We start from the raw sequence: 25,440 nt of genomic DNA on the forward strand, positions 1-25,440 counted from the left end.
GTAGTGTCGTCCAACCCATTACCCGACCTCCCAGCAACATCCAAAAATCCTCATGTTAAACTGATTCTTGTGTATGTTGTGCGTTTGTGCTCAGTCATGTCTGACTCTTTGTGACGCTATGGACTGTAGCCCGCCACTTTCCTCTGCCCATGGAATTTTCCAGGCAAGAATACTGGAGCACATTGCCACTTGCTCCTTCAGGGGGTCTTCCTGACCCACGGAACAAACCCACATCTCTGTGTCTCCTGCATGGGCAGGCGGCTTCTTTACCACTAGGTGCCACCTAGGAGGCTGATACTTGTTTACTCTCGAAGGTAACCAATTTTCTCTCTGTAACTTATAGGATTTTCTCTTTCTTGATTCTGAGATATCATTAAGGAAGTATCAAGGCAGGGATATTCTTTTTTCATTTATCCTGATCTGTACTAGGAATTTCTTTCATTCTGAAAAGTATCTTTCTTTAGTTCTGATAATTTTCTTCATTTTTACCTTGAGTGGGGTTTTTGTTTGTTTGTTGGCTTCCATTCTCTTTCTAGAACTATCAGGTACATATTCAAATTTCAGAATATTTCAGAACAATTTTGTTTTTCTCTCATAATTTCAGAGAGAAACGTAATAATTTAGTAACCATTTAGAGGTGAGGATGTCCACATTGCTTTTTAATCTATTTACTGAATTTTTAAATTCCACTATCAAATCTTTAATTTATAATTTTTCTATATATTTCCTTTTCATGGATGCAGTAGCCTCCTGAATTGCTCTAATCACTTAAAGATGTCTTCAGTTCACACTACAAGCTGTTTTTAAGTCTTAGTTTGTTGAGTTCAGTATCTCATGTCTCATAGTATTAAATTATCTTCAAATATTTGGATTTGGGCATTACTGTTTTAGCCTTCTTCGTATCTGAGAACCCCTATTCATCTGCCTGTTGCATATACAGTCTACCTAAGGGACTGTGTAGGGCAAGACGAGACATAATGCTGTGAAGGGTGCTGCAGGCAGCTCTCCAGTGCTTTATCTGTCCAGCTCCAATGTCCACACTGAACACTTGACCTGTTAATAACGATCACAGTCCAGTGCTACTCAGTCAAACTGGAAACTGTCCAGCTGTTTCATCCCCAATGGATCATATACTGTTTGCCCCAAAATACATACTTTGAGACTCCAGTTGCTGCTGTCTTACAGGTTGTGGTTTATTTTGGTTGGATCTAATCCTACCTGCTTTCTAACTCATAAGAATTCCCTCAAATATTTTAAGTTCCCTAAGAGCAATCTTTCTTGTTTTTCTACACAATTACTAATGTATTCTCTTGTCATTTCACAGGATGCTGGGCAGGAAGACAGTAAAAGTGTATGTTCAATGATCCACACTGACCCAGGGAGAATGTCAGTAAGCTGAGATCTCCAATCTTGTGACTGAAGTTCCTCCTGTCTCTTCTTGATTGGCTCATTTTACACTGTCCAGTACTTTATGTCAAGTCCTTGGCTCATACTGTCTTTTCTTTGAAAACCTTCTAGATACTGTCTCTTAGCACTGAATGCAACTGTAGATCATTTTGTCTAGTTGCCCCAAAATGGCTTCTTTATCTTTGAAATTCAATGTCACTAATATATTATCACAGTTGAATTTTTTACAGTTGAATGCCTAGGGCAATTTTCTCTGGCTATAATACATCCTTTTACACTATGTGGAATAGGTTTCCGTCTTGAGGAAATTCTTCTTGAATTTTATGTATAAATATTTCTTCTGTTACATTGTTTTGGTTTTCTTCTTTAATGTGTCCAATAATGTATATGTTGGCTCTCTTTTGCATGTCTTTTCTGTCTATACTTTCCTGCTAAGCTAAGTCACTTCAGTCGTGTCCGACTCTGTGTGACCCCATAGACGGCAGCCCACCAGGCTCCCCCGTCCCTGGGATTCTCTAGACAAGAACACTGGAGTAGGTTGCCATTTCCTTCTCCATATTTCCTAGCTAGCTGTTATATCCATACTTGCTTTCTTTATCTGCTTTTTGTATTTCTTATGACCCTTACCCAGTCTTCTTTATGTTCCTTGTAAACTAGTGAAGTTTACTATATTTTTCTTCAATTTCTTCCCTGAGATTTACCAGGCCCAGTTTCACCTGCTCCAATTATTTGGCCATCTCATCTGCATTCTTGAATGTATGCCTTGTAGTTTTCTTCAGAGTTTCAAGCTTCATTAAGTCATTTAATTTATGTTAGAATATTGGAATATAATTTTCATCTGCTGTTAGCATGAAAGAAAGCTTCTGCTACTGTTTTTACTTTCACTGCTTTCCTTTAGAGTACTTCACTAAAGATCTGTTTACTACTGATCTGTTTACTACTGATTACACTGTTTACTACTTATTAGTTTTTCATATTTAAATAACATTTAAATATGATTTCCCATATTTAACTGAGCTAAATTTCCCTGCACCAGATAATACAAGGTTCCTATGGAGGTATGATATTCCTTCTCAAGGAATTCCTCCTCTATTTCTAATGAATTGCATGGCTTCTTCAAAATATGGAGCTTCTGTGAAGCCATGTTTTCTCTAACTGGATCTCATCTGGCTTAGGGGGCCTTACCTGGAGCCTGGAGCTCCCCCAGTTCCTTCAATGGACATGCAGAACAAGCCACTGTCCCTACTTGTCATGGTGTTTCCATACCACTTATGGGCCTTGCTGGGCATTTTCCACATGGTGAAAAGTCAAAGTGAAAGGCGCTCAGTCGTATCCGACTCTTTGTGACCCCATGGACTATACAGTCCATGGCATTCTCCAGGCCAGAATACTGGAGTGGGTAGCCTTTCCCTGCTCCAGGGGATCTAACCAACCCAGGGATCGAACCCAGGTCTCTGACACTGCAGGAGGATTCTTTACCAGCTGAGCCACAAGGGAAGCCCAACAATACCGGACTGGGTGGCCTATCCCTTCTCCAGCGGATCTTCCCGACCCAGGAATTGAACCTGGGTCTCCTGCATTGCAGATGGATTCTTCACCAAACTGAGCTATCAGGGAAGCCCCCATGTTACTTAACTGATTTCCTCAGTAGCTGCAATGGGTTCAATTTCTGCTCTGCTCATGACATTTCCATTAAGATGTACCTCTGCTAGGCTTCCTCTGCATTCCCAGTTCTCCCCATTAAACAGTTGTGAACTTCAATACAGCTTCTGGGTATTCCAGTTGTTTCTGGCTAAATTTACAAGGAATTGGGAGTTGTGGGTTTTCTTTGGCTTCTGGTTTTGCTGAATATGTGACTTGTCTTGTTTTTTTGCTTCTTTAAAAATCTTTTTGATTGGTTCTCATTGTTCCTGAAGAATCACACAAAGCAACAACATGGAAAGCTTCAGAACTAAGCTGCCACTATGTCCTTAGGAAATCTAATAGTCTCTGAATTTTAATTTTTTTAATATGCTAAAATTTAAAATGGCAAAGTAATTTTTAAACATAACTTCAGGCCTCTAGCTTTCTCATGATCCTCTCAAATTGAATGTTAAGTATCAAATCTTATAGTGTTACAAACAACTCCAAGTATTTCTTGGAGTTGGTTCCAACTTATAACTTTGAATTTGCATGAAACAGAACAGAAAATGTATGCTAGTACGTTGTGTTAATTGTTCAAGGTCACAGAAGTAGCTATTGGCTGAATCACCACTGCAATCTTGGCCTCTTCACCCCTAGTGTCCTGTTAATAACATCTACTGAGTTAAAAGTGAAGCATTATTTAACAGAACCTAGGCTTCAGGGGACATTCTATTTTACCAAAGTCAAGAGAAACATAGGCCCACATGAGCACAACGTATGCGATATCCTCAGACTACCCCTAAGTTATTCTTTTTTTCAACCTGTAAAAACATAAGCATCTTTTGGAAAAGATATTTGGAACAAGTTGGAAGAAAATAAATTGTTCCCCTAATAACATTATCTGCTGATGTTCTATTTTTAAAAGATCAGAGCAAGTCTAACTTTTTTGGAGTTCTTATTTTCTACATGAACAACACTGAGTATGTCAGCAGGAAAGTGCAAAGCCTTACAGAGCTGGGTTATGTACAGCCAGCACAAGTTACAAATTCAATCTGGGGAGCACACTCTATACTAATGTTTTTTATTTTCCACCCACCACATACTCGGTAGGCATATAAGCCACTCCCCTCACCATTCTCCTATAAAATCTTCTTGTTAATATAAACATGGCAGGAGGAAAGTTTTACAGAATTAACAAAAACTGGTAAAGAAGCAGTAAATAAAGACTTTAGTTTTAATGCCTAGATATTAGGCATAGATTATGTCATAAATTCTAGCACCACCCCCCAATTTCTCAAGTACTGATATAATGTTTTGTTCATTAATAGTACTATAGATTTAAAAAAAAATCTTTTTCTTCCCCATACTCCAAAAACTTTGGACATGGGCTGAGCCAAGCAAAACTGCCTACTGAATTCAAAGTGGTTACTATTTAGTTTGAAGTAGTACTGACCTAAACTGAAAGGATACAAAATAAGAATTTAAAAATAAAAAAAAAATTCAAAGACAGATAACAATAACTGGGATGATGAGAGCTATACACATACTGATATTTAAATGGTTTATGAGACTACTATATGTAGTCTTCTTGTTTACAACATCATTATATGACTTCTACTGGTCCTGAATTTAAACTTCATCTAGCAGCCAAATTCGCCAATTTATATACAAAAGTGAATATACTGTACTCACATTGGAAGAAACACTCTACAATTCAAATCCTTGAACTCATTATAAAGTAATTAAAAAATTTTCAGGAATGTAGAATAAACAATTTAAAATTTAATGTTATGATTTATGAATACCATAGAACTAAATTTGCCTTTCCATCTACTCTCTATAAAGTTTTCATAAATTAACAACTGTGTTCTGAGATCATATTACTTTATTTTATACCAAATAAGAGAAAAAAAAATTAAAGAATAACTTTAAACTACTGAAACAATAGTTTCTTTTATTATTTGTCATGGGTATTTGTGGTAGAAATCACTAACAGAAAACTCAGCAGAACATCTGAAATTCGAACAGCTAGAGTGACTAAGCACTAATTAATTCCACCATATAGTTATCTATGCACCAAACCTGATGATCAAACACTAGTTTCGGTCCTCCATCAGCAGCAGTATCCTCACTGAGTAACATCCATGTGTTTGTGTCAATGTCGTAACGATAGAAATCACTTTTCAGAGATTTGCTGTTCCTCACAGAGGAATCCAAATAACGCCCCAAAGTGTAGATTTGCCTTCGTTGAATGTCAATGCACATTTTATGACATGATCTAGCACTAGGACCATTCTGTGGAGAGCAAACAAAAAAAAAAAAGAAAGAAAGAAAGAAAATTCAAAGAATAAATAACAGAAAACAAAATTAAATGCCTCTTTTTGCTGACTTTCACGAACAGGTTTGCTCAGAAATTTGATCAAGTCCAACTAATATATGTCCAATATTAGACTTAAGTCTCTATAGAAAAATAAAAGAAGCAATAGGAGACACAAATCTTAGCTTAGAAATGCTTAAACTATACCAGGAAAGACGAGAACAACTATTTTCTATTTTATGGCACTCTGTTTATAACACTTATATGCCTTCTAATGTATACTCCATTACATTTTGTCATTTGGGTACAGAGCTTAATTCTTTTGTACATGTCAATCTACTCAAAGACACTTTTGGTTTTTCAAAATATTTTTGTACACTTCATCAGAATCTAGCATAAAACAGATACTCCAAGAATATTTAGAATTTCATAATTGGTAGGAACCTTAATAAAACTTATAGTTTGATGTTCTCCTTTAAAAAATAAAGATGCAGAAGCTCAAAGAAGAAAGATATCCTTCTGAAAGTAGTAAGCTAGTGAAAGAAGCAGAATGAGAATCCAAGTCTTTCTCTACTTCTTCCACACTTTATATTATATAAAATTGACTCTCCTGACAAGATAAATAATTCAGCTACATTAAACAATTAGGGAACAAAATGAAGGACAGTACATTATCAACAGAAATTAATTAGTTGAGATCACTTGTATCACAGGACAGAAAAGGTTAAAAAAACATTGTAGTATAAACCTAAAAAAAAACAAGAATTCATGGGAAAAAAAAAATGGAACTTCAACTGGATAGAAGTGGATTAGTTGAAAGAGGGAAAAGGAAAAATAACTTGTATTTGTTAAATATCTCCTAAATTCTACCTATATAATTACTATGTATGCATATATATATTTTATTTATCCTTGTAACAACTCCATAAGGAAATAATATCACCATTTCACAGTCTAAATAGTCTGTCTACAGTCTAAGATATAGAATCTAAGACCCAGTGTAACCAAGCCAAAAACTGTTCTTTCTACTCTTCCATACTGTTTTCTCCAGAAGAGAAACAAAAGCAAAATTACACTACAGTATGTGCAGTTATGACTGAGATGAAGAATTCCTGCCACAGAAACAGCAGAGTTGAGTATAAGGTAGAAATACAAAAAGCCTGTGAATGACTGACAGAGAACTGAATATAATCTTGCAAGCATTAAAGAGCTATTATAGATTTCTAGAGAAGGATACAACATAAAAAAGCAGTATTACAGGATGAGTAATCCAGTATTATTTAGATTAGATGAAGGAATAAAAATATCAGACAGGAAAAACAGCTTGACATTCGTGTGAGTATTCACACTAATTACTATTTTAAGATTATTGTTAAATATTTTTGTCGAGGAAAATCTGCAGCAGAAAGGCAGAAATTTTATTTAAGAAAGAATTTCCGCTCTGGCTGCCATGTTGTGTCCCCACATGTGTGCACCTAATTTCAGCTGGTCTGCAGGAGACCCCCTAAGCACCAAACCTAATCCACCAGGGGAGCCTACTTCTGCTCCAGCAAGATGAAAGAAACTATCGCGAACCAGAATAAACTCGCCAAATGGCAGGCACAAGCGCACATTAGTGGGAAAAAAACTGCTAGCAGAAAGAAGAAAATGGTTCTTAGAACAGTTACAGCAGACAATAAAGAAATTTCAGTTCTCTTTAAAGAAGTCAGAGGTAAACAGTATCTCTGGTATTGAAGAGGTGAAGATGTTCACAAATCAAGGAATAGTGATTCACTTGAACAACCCTAGAGGTTAGGCCTCTCTGGTAGCAAAGACTTTCACTGTTACAGGCCATGCTGAGACAAAGCAGCTGACAGAAATGCTACCCAGCATCTTAAACCTGCTTGGCACAGAGTCCGACCAGTTTAAGAAGACAGGCTGAGGCTCTGCCTGAACAATCTGTGGATGGAAAAGCACCACTTGCCATGGGAGAGGATGATGATGATGAAGTTCTAGATGTTGTGGACAATTTTGGTGAAGCTTCCAAGAATGAAGCAAAGTAAGCCGAGTCAACTTCTGATGAAGATAAATCTTGAAAAAGTTATTGGGAGTTGCTATCTTATATTATGACTGCTCTTTAAAATTTTATGGATCTAATAAAATCTAGATCTAGTATTTTTAATCCCAAGCCCCAAGACAATGCAGCTCTTCGCATTTTTTGCTTGTATACAATTCATTCTTTGCAGCTAATTAAGCTGAAGAAGCCTGGGAGGAAAGTCTGAAACGCAAGTTAATAAAGTTCTTTACCTGGTTAAAAAAAAAAAACAAAAACAATTTCCTCTGTAATTAAACAATTTCAAAAACAAATATGAGGCAACATATAATGAATCTATGCCATATTCCCTACAGTGTGAAATCTGAAGTTTTAATAGGAGAATAATAGAACTTCTTGCTTCAGTTTAATTAGCAAAAGTGCTATTAAAATGATGAGCAAATTACTTCCTAACTAAGAAGAAAAAAGGGAATAAAGAATAGAAACCAAGAAACTGGGGAACAGAAGAAAAAATAGAGAAAACTAATAAAGTTATTTTTTTCCTTTCAAAAAATAACAATGATTAACAGAATTATACCAGTAGTAAGGCTAATTTTTTTTTTAAAGAGAGAGAAAATACAAATTGCCAGTATCAGAAATGAAAGCAGTACCACCAATATAGGCTCACTAAAAAACAAAGAACTATCATGAAAAATACAGTAAAATTTGACTAAGAAGATAAAATGGACATATTCCTTGAAAAAATAACATTAAAATTGACACCCTAGGGTTAGGGTTAGGGTTAGTCATTATATCTCTTGAAGTCATTATATCTCTTGAAAATTTGGATTCATAATTTTAAATCTTTCTACAAAGAGAATACAGCCACAGCTATCTATACTGGTAAATTTTATCAAATACTTAAGGAAAAACTAGTATCAATTTTACAAAAAATTTTTCAGAAAACAGAGGAAGAAAAAGACCTCCATTTTTAAAATCTGTATTCTATTCACTCCTAACACATATTTTATGAGGACGACACAACACTGAAGCTATACTACAAAGGAGGAAGAGGAGAAGTAATATACAGATAGCTAGTATACCTCATGACTACAAACACAAAACATCTTTAACAAAATATTAAATAGAATACAGCAATATATAAAAAGAATATTTCATAACTAAAGGGGGTTTATCTCAAAGATGCAAAGTCAATTTTACATCTGAAAATCAATCAAGGTACTTTGCCAAGAATAAAGGTGATTTCCCTGGTGGTCCAGTGGTTAGGACTTGGTGCTTTCACTGCTGGGGCCCAGGTTTAATTCCTGGCCAGGGAACTAAGATCCCACTAGCTAGCAAGGTCAAAAAAAAGAAAAGTGAAAGAATAAAGAGAGAAAATATACAATCTTAGCAATAAATATTATAGAACCAAGCACCTGATAAATTTAACACATACTCATGAGGAAGAACTCACAGCAAACTAGGAAAAGAAATGAACTTCCTATATCTGATAAACAAGGTATGACCATCCTAACTCTAATTTTCCACTTAATGGTGAAATACAGAATGCTTTCCTGCTAAGATCTGAAATAAGGATGTCCAGCCAGTGCAGTAAGACATTAAAAAAAATTTTTTTTAAGAGTGGAAACAAAGAAGTTAAATCATCTCTACTCAAAGATGACAGGAGTGTTTAAAACATCCTAAGAAATCAACATAGAACAAAAGACAAATTATTAGAAATAATTAAGTGGATTCACGAAAGTGATGATACAAAAAATACTAAAACATCAATTTACTTCAGTATATTATCAGGAAACAAGTTGAAAATTAAAAATGTTTAAGTTTCATTTATAACAGCAAGGAAAAGCAAAATACACTGGGGTCCATTTAATAAAAAAGACCTCTAATCTTCAAACTCCAAGTGCTGAGGGATAATGAGACTCAAATAAATGGAAATTTAGCCCTGTTCACGGATTAGAAGGCTCAGTATCATTAAGACATCAATTACCTTCAGGTTGATTTATAGACTGAACACACATCCAATCATAATTTCAACAGTGTTAGAAACTGATGATGATTCTAAAATTTATGTGAAAATGTAAAGGACTTAGAAGAGTCAAAATAATTTTTAAAAAGAAGAACAAAAAGGTCTTACATTACTTGATCTAAAGTCACACTGGAATATAAATAGATTAAAAGATAATGGGGCATATTCGAATATCCTAAAAGACAAATATACTTATATACTCCATTGATTCTTGAAAAAGGTGCCAAATAGGGAAAGAAGATAGGAAGCGACCAGAACTCGCATACATTTCTGGAAGGAATGTAAAACAGTACAACCACTTTGGAGAAAGTTTTAACAGTTCCATCAATGGATGCTAAAAGGGCAAAAGTTTGATGCTGCTGCTGCTGAGTCGCTTCACTCATGTCCAGCTCTGTGCGATCCCATAGACGGCAGCCCACCAGGCTCCGCTGGCCACGGGATTCTCTAGGCAAGAATATTGGAGTGGGATGCCATTTCCTTCTCTGGAAAGTTTGATGAGTAACATAATATTTTCATAGTCTCAAAATGTCTCCCCTCAAATTACTTAATCATGGAACAGGAAATCTGGTGAGCACATCGGACAAACTGATGTACCGTGCCTGTCTCCTGACAGGACATATTTAGGAGGACCTGATGTTCACACGTGGCATTGCAGCTAGAAATGCTTAACCTATATCCAATCCTAGGGAAACATTAAACAGACCCAACAGAAGGATAGTCTACAAAACTGCCAAATATTCTTCAAAAATGCCATGGTCAAGAAAGACAGACAAGTCAAGGAACTAAAGGATACTAAAGAAACATGGCACTGAAACGCACTGCATTATCATGAACTGAGTCCGGGGTCAGGGACAGGACAGAGTTGGGGTAAGAGTAAGACACCTACAAAGAACAGTAAGTAACTGAGTGGGTAGCCTTTCCCTTCTCCAGGGGATCTTCCCAACCCAAGGACTGAACCCAGGTTTCTTGCATTGCAGGTGGATTTTTTACCAGCTGAGCCACAAGGGAAGCCTAAGAATACAGGAGTGGGTAGCCTATCCCTTCTCCAGCGGATTGTCCCAACCCAGGAATGAAACTGGGGTCTCCTGCATTGCAGGCGGATTCTTTACCAACTGAGCTATCAGAGAAGCCCATAAAGGACATTAACTAAGGCACTATTGGGATAGCTTCCTATGTGAAAAGGGAATGGGGGTTAAAACAGCACTTCAGGGGTCTTCAGGGACTCTATAAAGTCAAAGTCATTTTTATAACAATTGTTGTTATTGTTCAGTCACTAAAGTCATGTCTGACTATTTGTGACCCCACAAACTGCAGCATGCCAGGCTTCCCTGTCCTTTACTATCTCCTGGAGTTTGCTCAAGCTCATGTCCATTGAGTCAGTGATGCTATCTAACCATCTCATCCTCTGTTGCCCTCTTCTCCTCTTGCCCTCAATTTTTCCCAGCATCAGGGTCTTTTCCAGTGAGTCAGCTCTTCATATCAGGTGGCCAAAACATTGGAGCTTCAGCTTCCGCATCAGTACCTTCCAATGAATATTCAGGGTTGACTTCCTTTAGGAATGACTGACTGGTTTGATCTCCTCGCAGTCCAAGGGACTCTCAAGAGTCTTCTCCAGCACCACAATTTGAAAGCATCAATTCTTTGGCGCTCCGTCTTCTTTATGGTTCAACTCTCACATCCATATGTGACTACTGGAAAAATCATAGCTTTGACTATACAGACGTTTATTGGCAAAGTGATGTCTTTGCTTTTTAATACGCTAAGTCTGTCATAGCTTTTCTTCTAGGGGCAAGCAAGTGTCTTTAAATTTCGTGGCTGTAGTCACCGTCCACAGTGATTTTGGACCCCAGTAAAATAAAATCTGTCACTGTTCATAACAATACTATTTTCACTCTTACTCACTTATAAGTGTATGTGATATCTTCCAGAAGCTACATGACTTGTGATACAGCAGCAGATATAAATCTACCTGCCTTCTATTCAGTCACAATTAAAGAGACTTAGAAAACTATGAGACCGTGCTACTTGGCATATGACGGCTGTCTTAAGGAAAAGCATCTGTGCAGTTGTTTCAGTTGCATGCTGATCTAGCTGCTTTTTCCACAAAACATGGTATTTACTCAAAAGAAAACTAACAATCCAGGTATAGGTATTCAGAGATTTTCTGAAAAGTAAATGAAGTATTTTACTTTAAAGGAAAACAACTGATAAAATCTGTTGCCAGTAATAAAATGTACATTTTAAAGCAAATTTAGAATTTTAGAAAACAACTACCTGCCACTGTGATTGTGACACCTTCTCAACACATAAAGACTTTGCTAATGTGACTGAAGTGATATTAACAAATTTGGTTTGGTATAATAAAATATGTCAACATCTGAAGACCTGACTAACTCACAGAACCAATATTTTTCAAGTGACCATCACACAAGTAAAAAAACAAGCACAGGAAAAAAGATATATTCAAAGAGCAACACAGATCAGTGGATTTTACTGTAACAGAACACAAACCATTAGCTGATGAGGTCTCAGAGTCTATAGTGCAATTACTTTTAAGAAGCAAACAACAATTTGTCAATATGGAGTATAAGATCAAAAAAGAATATGTGCTATTACATAAAAAGGCTACACTTAAAATACTATTAAAATACTACTACTAATAATATTAATAGTCTTTCCAAGAATATATAAATGTGAGGTCCAATTTTCTTCATATATTTTACGTAAAACAGTCTGTTATAAAAGATGACATGCACAAGAGCATATGAGAATCTAGCTGTCTTCCACTAAGATAGATATTAAAGATATTTATAAAAATGCAAAATTAAAAATATAATTTGTTTTGAACCAATAAAAACTTACATGCATATATACATGAACATTTAAAATAATTATTCTAAAAGCTGAGCCATTCTACTATCTTTCAATCTACTATGTGTTATTGATAGGGTACTTAATCTAAATAAATTAAATTACTTTTGTGTGTGTGTGTGATTCAATATTTTTATAGATTCTACTCCATTTAAAGTTATTACAAATTAACGGTTCTATTTCCCTATGCTGCACAATATATCCTTGTTGCTTAATTATTTTACACACAGTAATTCTGCTTTTTAATTGTATATTATACTTTTTAAAAAATATGCACTGAGGTATCATTAAATAATAAAACTTGTACTTACTGTACTAATTTTGTAGAAAACAAAATTAGATATATGAACCTCTTCAATTTTGGAAGGAATGAGCATTTTGCTAGAGCCATATATCCTCATTCACTTCACTAATGAAACAAAGGTTTTTAGGTATTTAAATTAAGTAAGTAATAATAAACTATAATAAATCTTAATTCCAATACTGGATAATCAATTTACCTCTACTGACTTGAAAATAACAGAAAAGTGTTCTCAGCAAAATAATCTACTATTAATTGCATTCTAAATATTACTTAGAATATTACATTAATATTACTTTTGAGGACCCCTATAATTCCCCTCTCCTGCCAAAGCAGCCACTCTCCTGAATTTTGTATTTATCATTTCTTTGCTTTTCTCCAGCATTAGCTTTTTATCTAACTTATCTGAACTATTTACTCACTACAGAGTAACCATCCATGCCGTAAGGAATTCAGAGTTTTCACTGGGAAACAGAAATATAAACTAATCATTGTAGTAACCCACTCAAGAAATTTAAGGGGTTAAGTGGTCACACCAAACGAAGCTTCCAATTCTGGTTGGGGAAGTCAAGAAAGGCTTCACAGAGGAACTGAAGTGTGAACTGTGTTTTAAAGGGTAAGTAGGCACACACTCGGAGAAGGCGATGGCACCCCACTCCAGTTACTCTTGCCTGGAAAATCCCATGGACGGAGGAGCCTGGCAGGCTGCAGTCCATGGGGTCGCGAAGAGTCAGGCACAACTAGGCGACTTCACTTTCACTTTTCACTTTCATGCACTGGAGAAGGAAAGGGCAACCCACTCCAGTGTTCTTGCCTGGAGAATCCCAGGGACAGAGGAGCCTAGTGGGCTGCCGTCTATGGGGTCGCACAAAGTTGGACACGACTGAAGTGACTTAGCAGCAGCAGCAGGCATACACTAGGTAAAAGCTGAGTACATGGTTGGAGCAGCCTCTGTTAATTCCAAACAGGGAAAGAACAAATTGCATACCAAAGAATACAGGTGAGAATGTTGAATAATTCTAGCAACTACAAGTATGGCTAGCACAGTCAAATAATGAGGCTAGAAAAGTAGATGGGGACCAAATCATGATGAGAAATTTGAAGTTTTCACACTAAGCAAATAGAACTAAGGTAGATAAACTTCTTTATTATTGTTGTAGCTGTTATTACTCATACTTCCCTGATCCATGTCCCTGGGTAGTGCCGCCCATCGGCCATAACTGTGGATTTGATCACATGACTTCTTTTGGGAAAATGGGACAATAACAAATTTAATGACGCACATACGTCCACATCATCCCCCCTGCAGCCTTGCCCCTACATGAGAATAAGACTCATGCTAGCCAACAAGAAGATGAGTGGCTATGCAGAACACACTCAAATAGTCCCAGAAGCTAGTCTAGACTAGAGACAGTCAGCTGACTCTCAACACATGAGTGAGCCCAGTCAACCTACAGACTGGTGAACAAAATACTTATTATTATATGCCACTAAAGTTTTGTGGGTACTTGTAATATATGGAATATATTGTGATATATAGAATGCAGTAGATAACTGAAACAGACTGAGATTAATTACAGGGCTTAAGCAGAGATGCTATGTGGCCCAAAGAAAAAAATTTTTTAAAGACTATGTTAATGAATGAAGACTAGGTTTGGAATCAACAATGGAGGCAAAAAAAGTTTAAGAAAGAAACCACAAAGCTGAAAGGAATAGAGAGGAAAAAATGTCTGAAACTCAGTATTGGGTGCTAGAACTGGTGGAACTTAGGCATTAATTCGACGCAATTCAGTGAAGAGAAAGGATTTCAGGATGAATTGTAAACTTCTTGCAAAAACAACTCAGACACAATCAACCTAGATTTAAAATAGTTTAAGAGCAATAAGAAAGGTATTCTTTTAAGATCCGCCTTTGTATTTTTGAGGAGAGAAATAATCATTTCAGAAAATGGTACTTAATACTGAAAAGGCAAAGGCCGTTTTTACAGGGATAATAATAATTTTAAGACCTCTTTAGAAAGATTAAAAAATACTCAAATGATTAACAAAGGAACACACCAAGTAAGCAAGAATCCAGTTTCCTAAGATGAAAAACATAGCACCAGAGTTTTAAAAAACTGGCCTTCCTAGATTAAAACTGGTGGCTTTGAATTAAGTCTTTTCTTCTTCTTTTCATTTGCTGTTACAATTGTTTTTAGTTTATTTTTCACCTTGTAATCTAAAACTGCTTGGATGGAAAAGTACAATAAAAAATTCTACAAAGATATTAAAAAAAAACATGAATATGTGCCTTCTAGCAGTGTATAATTAATTATACACTTATTTAATTCAAAATCATAAATTCAAGACATTCTATTCACTATGGAAGTTTTATGTGTATATACATCAATAGACTCACTCATGAATACACATAAACAATTTTAGTTAAAAATAAAATATCTACCATTTGTGGAAACTGATAATATAGTCAAATATGGAGGGGCCAAAGTAGCAAGATAGTGAGGAATCAAAAGCACGTATTTCCAGAGGAAACAAAAATAAATGTACAAAATAAGAGTAGAGGTGACACAAACATGAGAAAAAAGATGGTTTATACAGTTACATTTTAACTAAAATGGTTAAAATCTAAGTTATATTAGATACCCATTTCTATTTATCTCTATAATATAGACTTGTTCATGTAACTGTAGTTCAAGAACCTGCTATAGAAGCTGGAATGCAAGAATACGTAAGCCAAACTTGTCACCACAAATTCTTCTGCTACCACTGCTGACATACATTAGAAAAGAACACAAATCACTCAGAAAGAGAAGTGTATGCCCACACCCCTATCGTAATAAAGATGGGTGAGAACTCAAGTCTGAAAACTTGCCTCTTTCTCAGTGTCTCTAGAGATACAAGTCCACTGGTTCTCTTTCACACTGTACGCCCAGAAGTCAGCAAGATCTTGCGTTCCATCCCAGCCACCAAACAAATAAACAGTCTCTGTGAAAATTAGAAAAATATGTTTAAAAAAATAAACTTAAGAACAGAATTTAAGCAAAGGCACCCACTTTAGCCATTGCTTCTAAGATCATTTAAGAAGATTCCTCTAAGTAACCTTAAAAATGAAATTTTTAAACTGGTAACATTCCAAAATAAATACTAGTATTTCCTAAACATAAGCATATGGAAAGGCTGCTGCAGAACCAGTGTTTTGATAGATTTATAAATATGAAGGTAACTAAGAGGCATCCCCTAAGATTCTGATTCCAAAGGTCCTTTGTGAGTAAAAAGAGGCAGTACTTTGACAGTATCCAAGGGGAATCTTGATGAGCAGCCAGTTTAGGATCTTCTGTGTTAGGCCATGAAAAGTTTACATTTTACCAGCTTCTCAACAATGCAGCTTCAGAGTCTTTAAAAAAAAAATTCCAGAGGAATATACAGTGCGTAAAAAAAATTCGCAGTAAAACTGTTTTCTACTACAATATCAAAAACAATAGTTACAACTAGCTGAGTTGAAGTTAGATACCTTAAGAATAAAGTGATGCATAGCCTTGATATTCCCATGGAAACTGGGGGAAATTACTGTCAATATATTGTGGTAGATTTAACTCCTCAGAAATCAACTTTTAAGTCATTCCAGGTATCCTGAAAATTTGATTTTTTCTAACTCTGAAATGTCTATTATATCTATGGACTTTATCATGTGACAAAACATTTCTTGCTCAGAGACTAGTGAAAATTTTTATATACAACACTGTGAATCATCCACTTTCTTTATAAAATAATAGTACCTTTCTTTTCTTCAAATATTTATCTCCTTTGTAAATATCTTATGTCTACCGGTTATACATACCTACCACTTTTTTAAGTTAAATACTATATTACAGGAAACTATAAAGCCATCTACTCTCTAACTGACATGACCCAAGCCTATATATATGGAGACTGTCATCTACATTACATCCTACCATGAAGGGGTAAAATGCAGAGTGCATATGGAAATACTGTAACACTACTTAAGAAAATTCCTGCCATTCATAGAGATATCTTATAAGAGATTTTTGTCATGTTTTCAAGTAATTTCAAACTCTAAGTGAATCTTCTAAGTGAAAGAACCTAGAGGAAATCTTAAACAAAGCTGCTGGATAAGAACAAACCACTGGAACCGTTCTAATCTAACTTAGTAATCATGTATAGGTCACTTCACTTGCCTGGGTCTTGGTTTTTTCATTTATAGAACTCTTAGTGTGGTGATACAGATTTTCAGGTATAAGTTACACGAAAACATTCTGAAGACTGTTGTCAAGCATGAACAGCATTTCTACCTTTAAAACATGCATACACACACAAAATACTTTGTAGTTACTAAGCACCACAAATGCAATAAAAATAGTATCACTGTATCTGTTTCCATGTCTAACTTAAGTACCTAGAACACTTTCGGTTCTGTACAAATGTGAAACAGTGGAATGGTGCCACCTCTCAGAAATACAAAATAATCCATTCTCATTAGTTAAGTAACATTCTATTTCCCAAATGAAACACAGTAATGCCCAGATACTGAAAATTTTACAGGAAAAAATTTAAGAATTTTCACCTGACATAAAAATTATTTGCCAAACCCCATTAGATTCTAAAGCCTGGAGAAGGAGAGGGTATACAACTAAAATAGCAATAGCAATTGACCTTTTGTTTTAATGGTGTTTCTGGGCAACCTCTGGATAAGGTTACCCTGGTTCATTAACTTTAATAACCTTTCCTCTTGGGCTCTGGGTTCTCAATGTTCTTTCTGAAAAGCAAGTTTCTTTGTACGCATAAATTCTCACAGCAGAGAAAACCCACATTTCCACAACAGCCTCATTGATAGCTGAGCAAAATAAAATCTGGCACAGAGCAAAGCATCCCAAGGGAATTAATCCAAGATGTCATTCTTGTTTGTGAATGCTTTGTGGTCCCAGTTAAAAGTTTAATAGTAAAATTGAATGAATCAAGATAGAAACAGGACCTTCTGACATACCTGAATGAAATGCATAACACAATTTTAATTAAATCATCTAATCATTTAAGTTAAATCACTCGGAGATAAAAATATCTAGAAATGAACACCAGCAAAAATATTATTTAACACATAAAGAATAAAAAAACTTTTAAAGATTATAGAAATAACCAGATAGAACTGTAGTGAGAAGAAAGCAAAAAAAAGGAAATGTTATTATTTGCAACATGGCAGTAGCTTGGTTTACTGATGTCTACTCTCATGTTTATAGGTTACATAACAATTCACGTGCAGCTCAATATCAGGAAAACAAACAACCCAATTAAAAAAATGGGTGGAAGACCTAAGCAGACCTTTGTCTCAAATGAAGACATACAGATGGCCAATAAACACATGAAAAGATGCTCAACATTGCTCATTATTAGAGAAATGCAAATCAAAACTACAATGAGGTATCACTTTATACCAGTCAGAATGTCCATTACCAAAAATATCTACATACAATAAGTGATGGAGAGAATGTGGAGAAAAGGGAATCCTTTTGAACTGATGGTGGGAACATAAATTGATACAGCTACTATGGAGAACAGTGTGGACATTTCTTAAGAAACTACGAATAAAACTACTCTATGATCCAGCAATCCCATTACTGGATATATACCCTGAGAAAACCGTAACTCAAAAGACACATGTACCCCAAAGTTCTCTGAAGCACTATTTACAACTGTCAGGACATGGAAGCAACCTAGATGTCCATCGACAGATGAATGGATAAGGAAATTGTGGTACATATATACAATGGAATATTACTCAGCCATAAAAAGGAAAGAAACTGGGTCATTTGCAGTGATGTGGATGAATCTAGAGACTGTCATAAGTCAGAAAGAGAAAAACAAATATCGTATATTAATGCACATGTATGGAATCTAGAAAAATGTAACTGATGAACCTATCTGCAGGGCAGGATAGAGACGCAGATGTAGAGAATGGACTTGCAGACACAGTAAGAGAAGGAAAAGGTGGGACCAACTGAAAGAATAGCACTAGAACATATACACCACCAAGTATAAAAGAGCCAGTGGGAAGCTGCTACATACAGCACAGGGAGCTCAGCTCAGGGCTCTGGGATGACTTAAAGGGGTAAGATGGAGGGATGATAGGGAGGCTCAAGAGGGAGGGAATGTTGTTGTTATTCAGTTGCTAAGTTGTGTCCAGCTCTTTGCAACCCCATGGACTGCAGTACACCAGCCTTCCCTGTCCTTCACTGTCTCCCGGACTTTGCTCTAACTCATGTCAGGGAAGGGATATATGTATACGTACAGCTGATTCACAATGCTGTACAGTAGAAACTAATACATTGTAAAGCAATTATCCTCCAATTTAAAAAGAAAATTTTAAATAATTCATATACATGCATAGGGTAGTAAATCCTCCTCAAGCAGCAGCCCTTTCTCTATTGTCTTTTCTTAAAGGAGCATAGGCTACAGAGACTATTTCTCCCAGATGCATGGGAATGTTCAGTCAATATTTTCTCAGTACTAACTCGAATTGGCAAGACGCTTTAGAGAAAAAAAAACAAACAAAGATGACATCGTCTCTACCCTCAAGGAGCTTACAATCTAGTGAAGAATATAAAATGTTGACGCTCCCATACTTTGGCCACCCATTAGGAAGAGCCGACTCAGTGGAAAAGACCCTGATGCTAGAAAAGATTAAAAGCAAAAGGAAAAGGAGGTGGTAGAGGATGAGATTGGAGAAGGCAATGGCACCCCACTCTAGTACTCTTGCCTGATAAATCCCATGGACGGAGGAGCCTGGTAGGCTGCAGTCCGTGGGGTCGCGAAGAGTTGGACACGACTGAGCGACTTCACTTTCACTTTCATGCATTGGAGAAGGAAATGGCAACCCACTCCAGTGTTCTTGCCTGGAGAATCCCAGGGACAGCGGAGCCTGGTGGGCTGCCGTCTGTGGGGTCGGCACAGAGTCGGACACGACTGAAGCGACTTAGTAGTAGTAGGGGATGAGATGGTTAGATTGCATCAAAGAACATGAATTTGAGCAAACTCCAGGAGATAGTGGAGGACAGAGGAGTAGTAGTCCATGGGGTCACAAAGAGTCATATGCAACTTAGCAACTTAACACCACCAACATAAAACAAGTACATAAATCATCACAATGCAACATAGACTAAGTGCCATAAGAAAGGTAAAAGATCACCATGAGAGTTCACAAAAGGAAAGGGACCCAGGAAGATTTCATGGTGACAAGTGGTATCTGACCTATGCATCAAAAGGTGGCTTTGTTGACAGAATGAAAGAAAGAGAAGAGGACTTTTTCAAGTAGGGTACAAAGTAAAATAAAGGTATAGAAACAGAAAAACCACACAAAAAGTGTTTTAAAAGACACAGAATCTAAAGCCAGGCAGACCTTGAATGATATCGCAGCTCTACCACCATGGCTGTGGAACCAACACCACATTCCTTAACCACTGGTTTCCTCAGCTCTAAAATTCTATTAGACAGAATACCTATCTCATAAAGTTATCACGAGAATTCAATAATGCACGTACCATGGTGAAAACTGTGTGATGAATAAACACACTGTTCATTTTAAAAGAACACAAAAGGTAGTGGAATATAGTTAAGTTATAAAGACAGGCAGCAGACAGATCATGAAATGGGATAAACGGCAACATAAATGTTTTGAACTTGACTCCAGACAGTATGAACTTCCCGTGTAGGTCAGAGGTAAAGAATCCTCTGGTCAATGCAGGAGATGTGGGTTTGCGGGTTCAATTCCTGAGTCAAGAAAACTCCCTGGACAAAGAAATGGCAACCCACTCCAGTACTGTTGCCTGAGAAATCCCATGGACAGAGGAGCCTGGTGGGCTACAGTCCATGGGGTCACAAAAGAGAAGAACACAACTGAGCGACTAAACAACAACTACACACAGTATAGATCCACAGAAGATCTTATGCAAAGATGTGACATGGTCAGATCTGAACCTGCAGCATATGGACTTACTAAAAAGGATGAGCCAAGAAGCAGATTGGGAATAAAGTGATCAACAATAGCCAATGTTAAAGATATCAAGCCAATTTCATTCTCAGAGACTAAATGGATCAATCACCAATCAGTCATTACTTCAGCCACAAAAGTTAAAATGCAGCCATATTCTTTGGCACAGGTCTTTTTCGATATCAGTACTAGATAAACCCTACAACTACTCACTACCAAAAGTACTAACCTATACATCTCACATATACTACAAATAAGGTAGAAATGTTGTCACATCAGTGTCTTCACACCATTTTGCACAAAGAAGCAAGCTTTTTATTTTACAAGCCCAACTTCAGTATCTATCCTCCTCTGATTCTTAGACTATGCTAATTGCATAATCCTCCACAAGATGGCACACTACTATTCGTAATTAAATCAATTTTTCCACTTTGAAATAGTACAGAATGCATATACTAAGGACTGACATACCATGGGCCCAATTTCAGATAAAAATCTAACGTCATGCAGCTGTATTTAAAATGGATAACCAACAAGGACCTACTGTATAGCACAGGAACTTTGCTCAATGCTATGTGACAGGCTGGATGGGAGAGGAGTCTGGGGAGAATGGATACATGTATATGTACAGCTGAGTTCCTTCAGCGTTCACCTGAAACTATCATAACACTGTTTGTTAATTGGCTATACCCCAAAACAAAATTTAAAAAAAATTTTTTTTAATTCAAGTCTCAAAAAGAAGAGAGAAGAGGAGGGTTAGTAGCCTTGTAAAAGAGGTTAGCTTAATTTCTAGTGTAATACAATAGAAAAACAAGTGAAATTTTTTAAAAAGCTTTTAAGAAACACAAACTTATATCCAAGGTTAAATGAACTCTGTCAGGACATTTAGTTTATGAGTTTAATCCCTCTGAAAATGTAGCCAAGACCTTAGATTGACATGAGAATTTTTGAAGGGAGGAATAAATTAGAAGGGAAAAAGATACTTTATGTGCTCTTTAACCTTACTTTCTTTAGCCATTCTCTTGAACGCTCAAGACCCAGCAGATTATCAACTGGATTCATCTGTCTCTCTTTAAAAAGAGCTATATTTCTTACGTAAAGCTATGATTACAAAACTACAGACTGATCTTTTGGGTTATTTCAACATATTGCAATTTCCATGCTAAAAGGTTGTATTTTCTGCCTATGACAATATACTTTATACTAGGGCTATATTTTAGAATTCCTTTCTGATAACCATATGAAAGAAACAGATTTGTGTCACATGTAGTTATAGAAATATACCATCACATGTAGTTATAGAAATACAGCCATATGAATGTATTTGTATTTAAAAACTAAAGCCCATGTTTACCTACTTTCTTCAATGGTTTCTTTAAAGAATATCAAGGAAAATCATTATGTAGAATTTAAAAAAAAAAAAGAAGAAGAACTTTACATATACAGTATATAGAACAGTCAGGTTCAGATTTCCATAGAAGGCTCTTTCCAGCAACTTCTTTAACTCTTTAAAAGATATCAAATACTGGGGTTTTGCCTAAATCTTATCACCTATTCTGCTTAAGTCAGAAAAAGGCTGGTAATGTACGTTCTTAAAATTCAATGAGAGTTGAACAAAGAATTGCCTGGTGCAATGAAGTTTTCATCTGGACAGACTTCCACTCTGAAGCAAAACAGACATGTCTTTTCTGTCTTTCTATTCGCCTTATTTTATTCAGACTTGAAACACAACTCAGAGTTGAAGAATGTAAGTGGAAAACTGCCAGGTGTAGGAATTATGATCAATAAAATTGACATGCTCTTCCAAGTAGGACAAAATACAACATTCCTTCTCTAGTAATAACAACAGAATTCACTTAGAAGAAAACTTTGAAAATTAGAGTAAAATTTGTGCCTCCATGTACTTTTAAATTCTTAGAGCTGTAGCAAAATTGAAAAAAAAAAAAAAAAAGATCTACAGACTGAAAAAGGAAAAGAAAATTTAAGGACTATTACATTTTTAATATTTAAGAAAACAAGATACATGAAACACGGGGAATCAATAATTGCTCCGAAATACAAGTCACTTCAAAGAAGCTGAAATAAGCTCTATGAAGTTTTAGTCTAGTTAAATACCTGGCACACTGCAATCACTCAATAAATGTTAGCAATTATTAAGAAAGCTGTTGTTCCTTACTCTTTATATCTGCAATAGCTTTTAATAAGAATGTAAAGGAATTAACTATCCTTTTCAATTTCACTTTATGGTATTTTATAAGTGAAGTTATATTACTTTATTACTATTTATATATTTAATACTTGCTAAGGTCTCAGGATTTAGCTCACATCTACTGTGTTTTCTCTTTTCTGCTATTATACTGGAGATTTTCATTGTATCTTCAGCATAAGAATCTAAGAATCACCAAGGTAACAGCAACATAAACACAGGCTTTGGAGCCAGACAGTCCTACAGACCTAGGTTCAAATCCCAGCTCCACAGCTCTGGACACAACATCACCTATTCTGTATAATGAGGATTATCTACCTTTCCAGTAGTAAATAAAATAAATGAACATATTAAAGTTCTAATCCCAACCTCTACATATTGTAGGTATTCAATAAATATTACTCCTCAGGTTTGAAGAAAACGTTTTAGTCTAGTGAAAATGTTCTTAACTCTTTGATGATCTGAATTCATGGATTCTCTTTCAGAAAAATGAATATGCAAACCAAATATTACATATAATTTCAACAGATTAAGAGCCCTGTTCAGGAAATCTTCGAAATGCGTATTTAAAATAAGGACTGGACTTCTCTATACTTCATTACGTAGGCACCAACTTTATAAAGACAGAACTTCTGGTTTCTTCAAATTCTACTTGAGGAAAGTCACAACCTACCTAATTCTTACGAGAAAGTTCTTAAAATGATTTTCAGTATTTTTTTCTAAAAATATGAAAGTATACTTATAGTTTCCCTTACTTTCTAAAACATTAGTAAGGGCAATATATACAAAAGATGAAACAAATATACTGAAATAATACTGGTTAGAATGTGGAATTACGGGTGAGATATTTTTTTTCCCTTCAAAACTGCTTGCTTTAAATTGCTTTTCAAAAATTTTTAATCTGCTTAAAAATATTTCCACTGTGAGATTACATCAAAAAAAAAAAGACCTCTAAATTTACATCAAATTCTCTCAGAAGAACTAGTAAGTATGTATTTGTATGTTAATGTTGCATATAAATAGTATGTATTTATATTATAAATTATTTCATTTAACTCCCACAAATCAATTATTCCTATTTTAATCATCATCATAACTCCTTCAAGATCAAACAAAAAGTCAGTGGGAAAAAAAAAATCAGGATTGAAATCCAGATATGTTTAACAAATACACATACACACTTCCCTCCCACAAACTCAACCTCCAACCACTATATCTGATTGTTATATCAATAAGATTGTACTAGAAAAGGTTCTTTCTAAGACTTAACAATAAATGCATCTTAGAAGATGATTAAAATCAACCTAATGGTAGCAGTTATAAGAACACATAATGAAATAAAGTATATGAAACCACCTTGGTAAATTATGCTTTTAATTTTCTAATAGAAATAGAAGAATTTGTAGAGAAAAAAATCCCAAAGATATCCCAGATTCTCTTACACTCAAATTAAATCCAGAAAGCACCAAATGTTACCCTAAAAAAACACAAAGTCTATAAAACATTTTATTTTTCTACCTAGATCCCAAGGTAGTAAACTACAGCTGTAAGATAATATAGTCTATATACAGAACAATCATCACAAATTTAAAATATATTAGAATAAAATCAATAACGTAAATTCACCTCAAAAATATTAGCATATTAAACAAACGACATCATGACATGATCTACTCACCAAGGTTTAAAGCAATGTAAGAATGTAGTTTCTAAATAAATATCTTTCTTTCCATTCAAAGGAAAATGGATTTCAAAATTTTGATTCAATTCAACAAATATTTAGTACATACTCCATACCAGGCTCTGGGGCCACAAAAATAAATAATGCAAGATTCCTCTCTCTCCCCTCCTCGGCCACAATAAGACTACTGGGGATGGGAGATAGAAAGGAGAGAGCAATGGGACACATAACACCTACCCAAGCAATTCTAAAACAATATGGAAATCACTATAGTAAAAATAATAGGATGAACAAAGTTCTATGCAAACACAAAAAAGGAAATGATTATTCAGCCTGGACCTGTCTTCTGAAACACAAAATAATATATCTAACCACTTATCAGAAATATCTACTAGGATTTGTAGATGACACCACCCTTATGGCAGAAAGTGAAGAGGAACTAAAAAGCCTCTTGATGAAAGTGAAAGTGGAGAGTGAAAAAGTGGGCTTAAAGCTCAACATTCAGAAAACGAAGATCATGGCATCTGGTCCCATCACTTCATGGGAAATAGATGGGGAAACAGTGGACACAGTGTCAGACTTTATTTTTTTGGGCTCCAAAATCACTGCAGATGGTGACTGCAGCCATGAAATTAAAAGACACTTACTCCTTGGAAGGAAAGTTATGACCAACCTAGATAGCATATTCAAAAGCAGAGACATTACTTTGCCAACAAAGGTCCGTCTAGTCAAGGCTATGGTTTTTCCTGTGGTCACGTATGGATGCGAGAGTTGGACTGTGAAGAAAGCTGAGAGCCGAAGAACTGATGCTTTTGAACTGTGGTGTTGGAGAAGACTCTTGAGAGTCCCTTGGACTGCAAGGAGATCCGACCAGTCCATTCTGAAGGAGATCAGCCCTGGGATTTCTTTGGAAGGAATGATGCTAAAGCTGAAACTCCAGTACTTTGGCCACCTCATGTGAAGAATTGACTCACTGGA

At 35.7% G+C, this 25,440-nt stretch overlaps 1 protein-coding gene, 1 non-coding gene and 1 pseudogene across 6 annotated transcripts in view; 2 read left to right on the forward strand and 1 right to left on the reverse strand.

Annotated features, from left to right (window-relative positions):
• The window catches only part of MKLN1 (muskelin 1, intracellular mediator containing kelch motifs), a 386,334-nt gene that overhangs the window by 62,833 nt on the left and 298,061 nt on the right, over positions 1-25,440 (reverse strand). For all 5 annotated transcript variants that reach the window (XM_010831658.1, XM_010831662.1, XM_010831660.1 and 2 more), the window contains 2 exons: positions 15,449-15,561; positions 5,113-5,325 (listed from right to left, as the gene is read on the reverse strand). In XM_010831658.1, the coding sequence (XP_010829960.1) occupies positions 5,113-5,325; positions 15,449-15,561 (326 nt within the window). The remainder of the gene's footprint in view (positions 1-5,112; positions 5,326-15,448; positions 15,562-25,440) is intronic.
• LOC104982312 lies at positions 5,332-8,152 on the forward strand (annotated as a pseudogene).
• TRNAE-UUC lies at positions 8,624-8,695 on the forward strand. Its single transcript has one exon. It is a non-coding gene; the product is annotated as a tRNA-Glu (tRNA).

This window comes from Bison bison, unplaced genomic scaffold (genome assembly GCF_000754665.1).
Source record: "Bison bison bison isolate TAMUID 2011002044 unplaced genomic scaffold, Bison_UMD1.0 scf7180017864530, whole genome shotgun sequence".
Classification (NCBI taxonomy): Eukaryota; Metazoa; Chordata; class Mammalia; order Artiodactyla; family Bovidae; genus Bison; species Bison bison.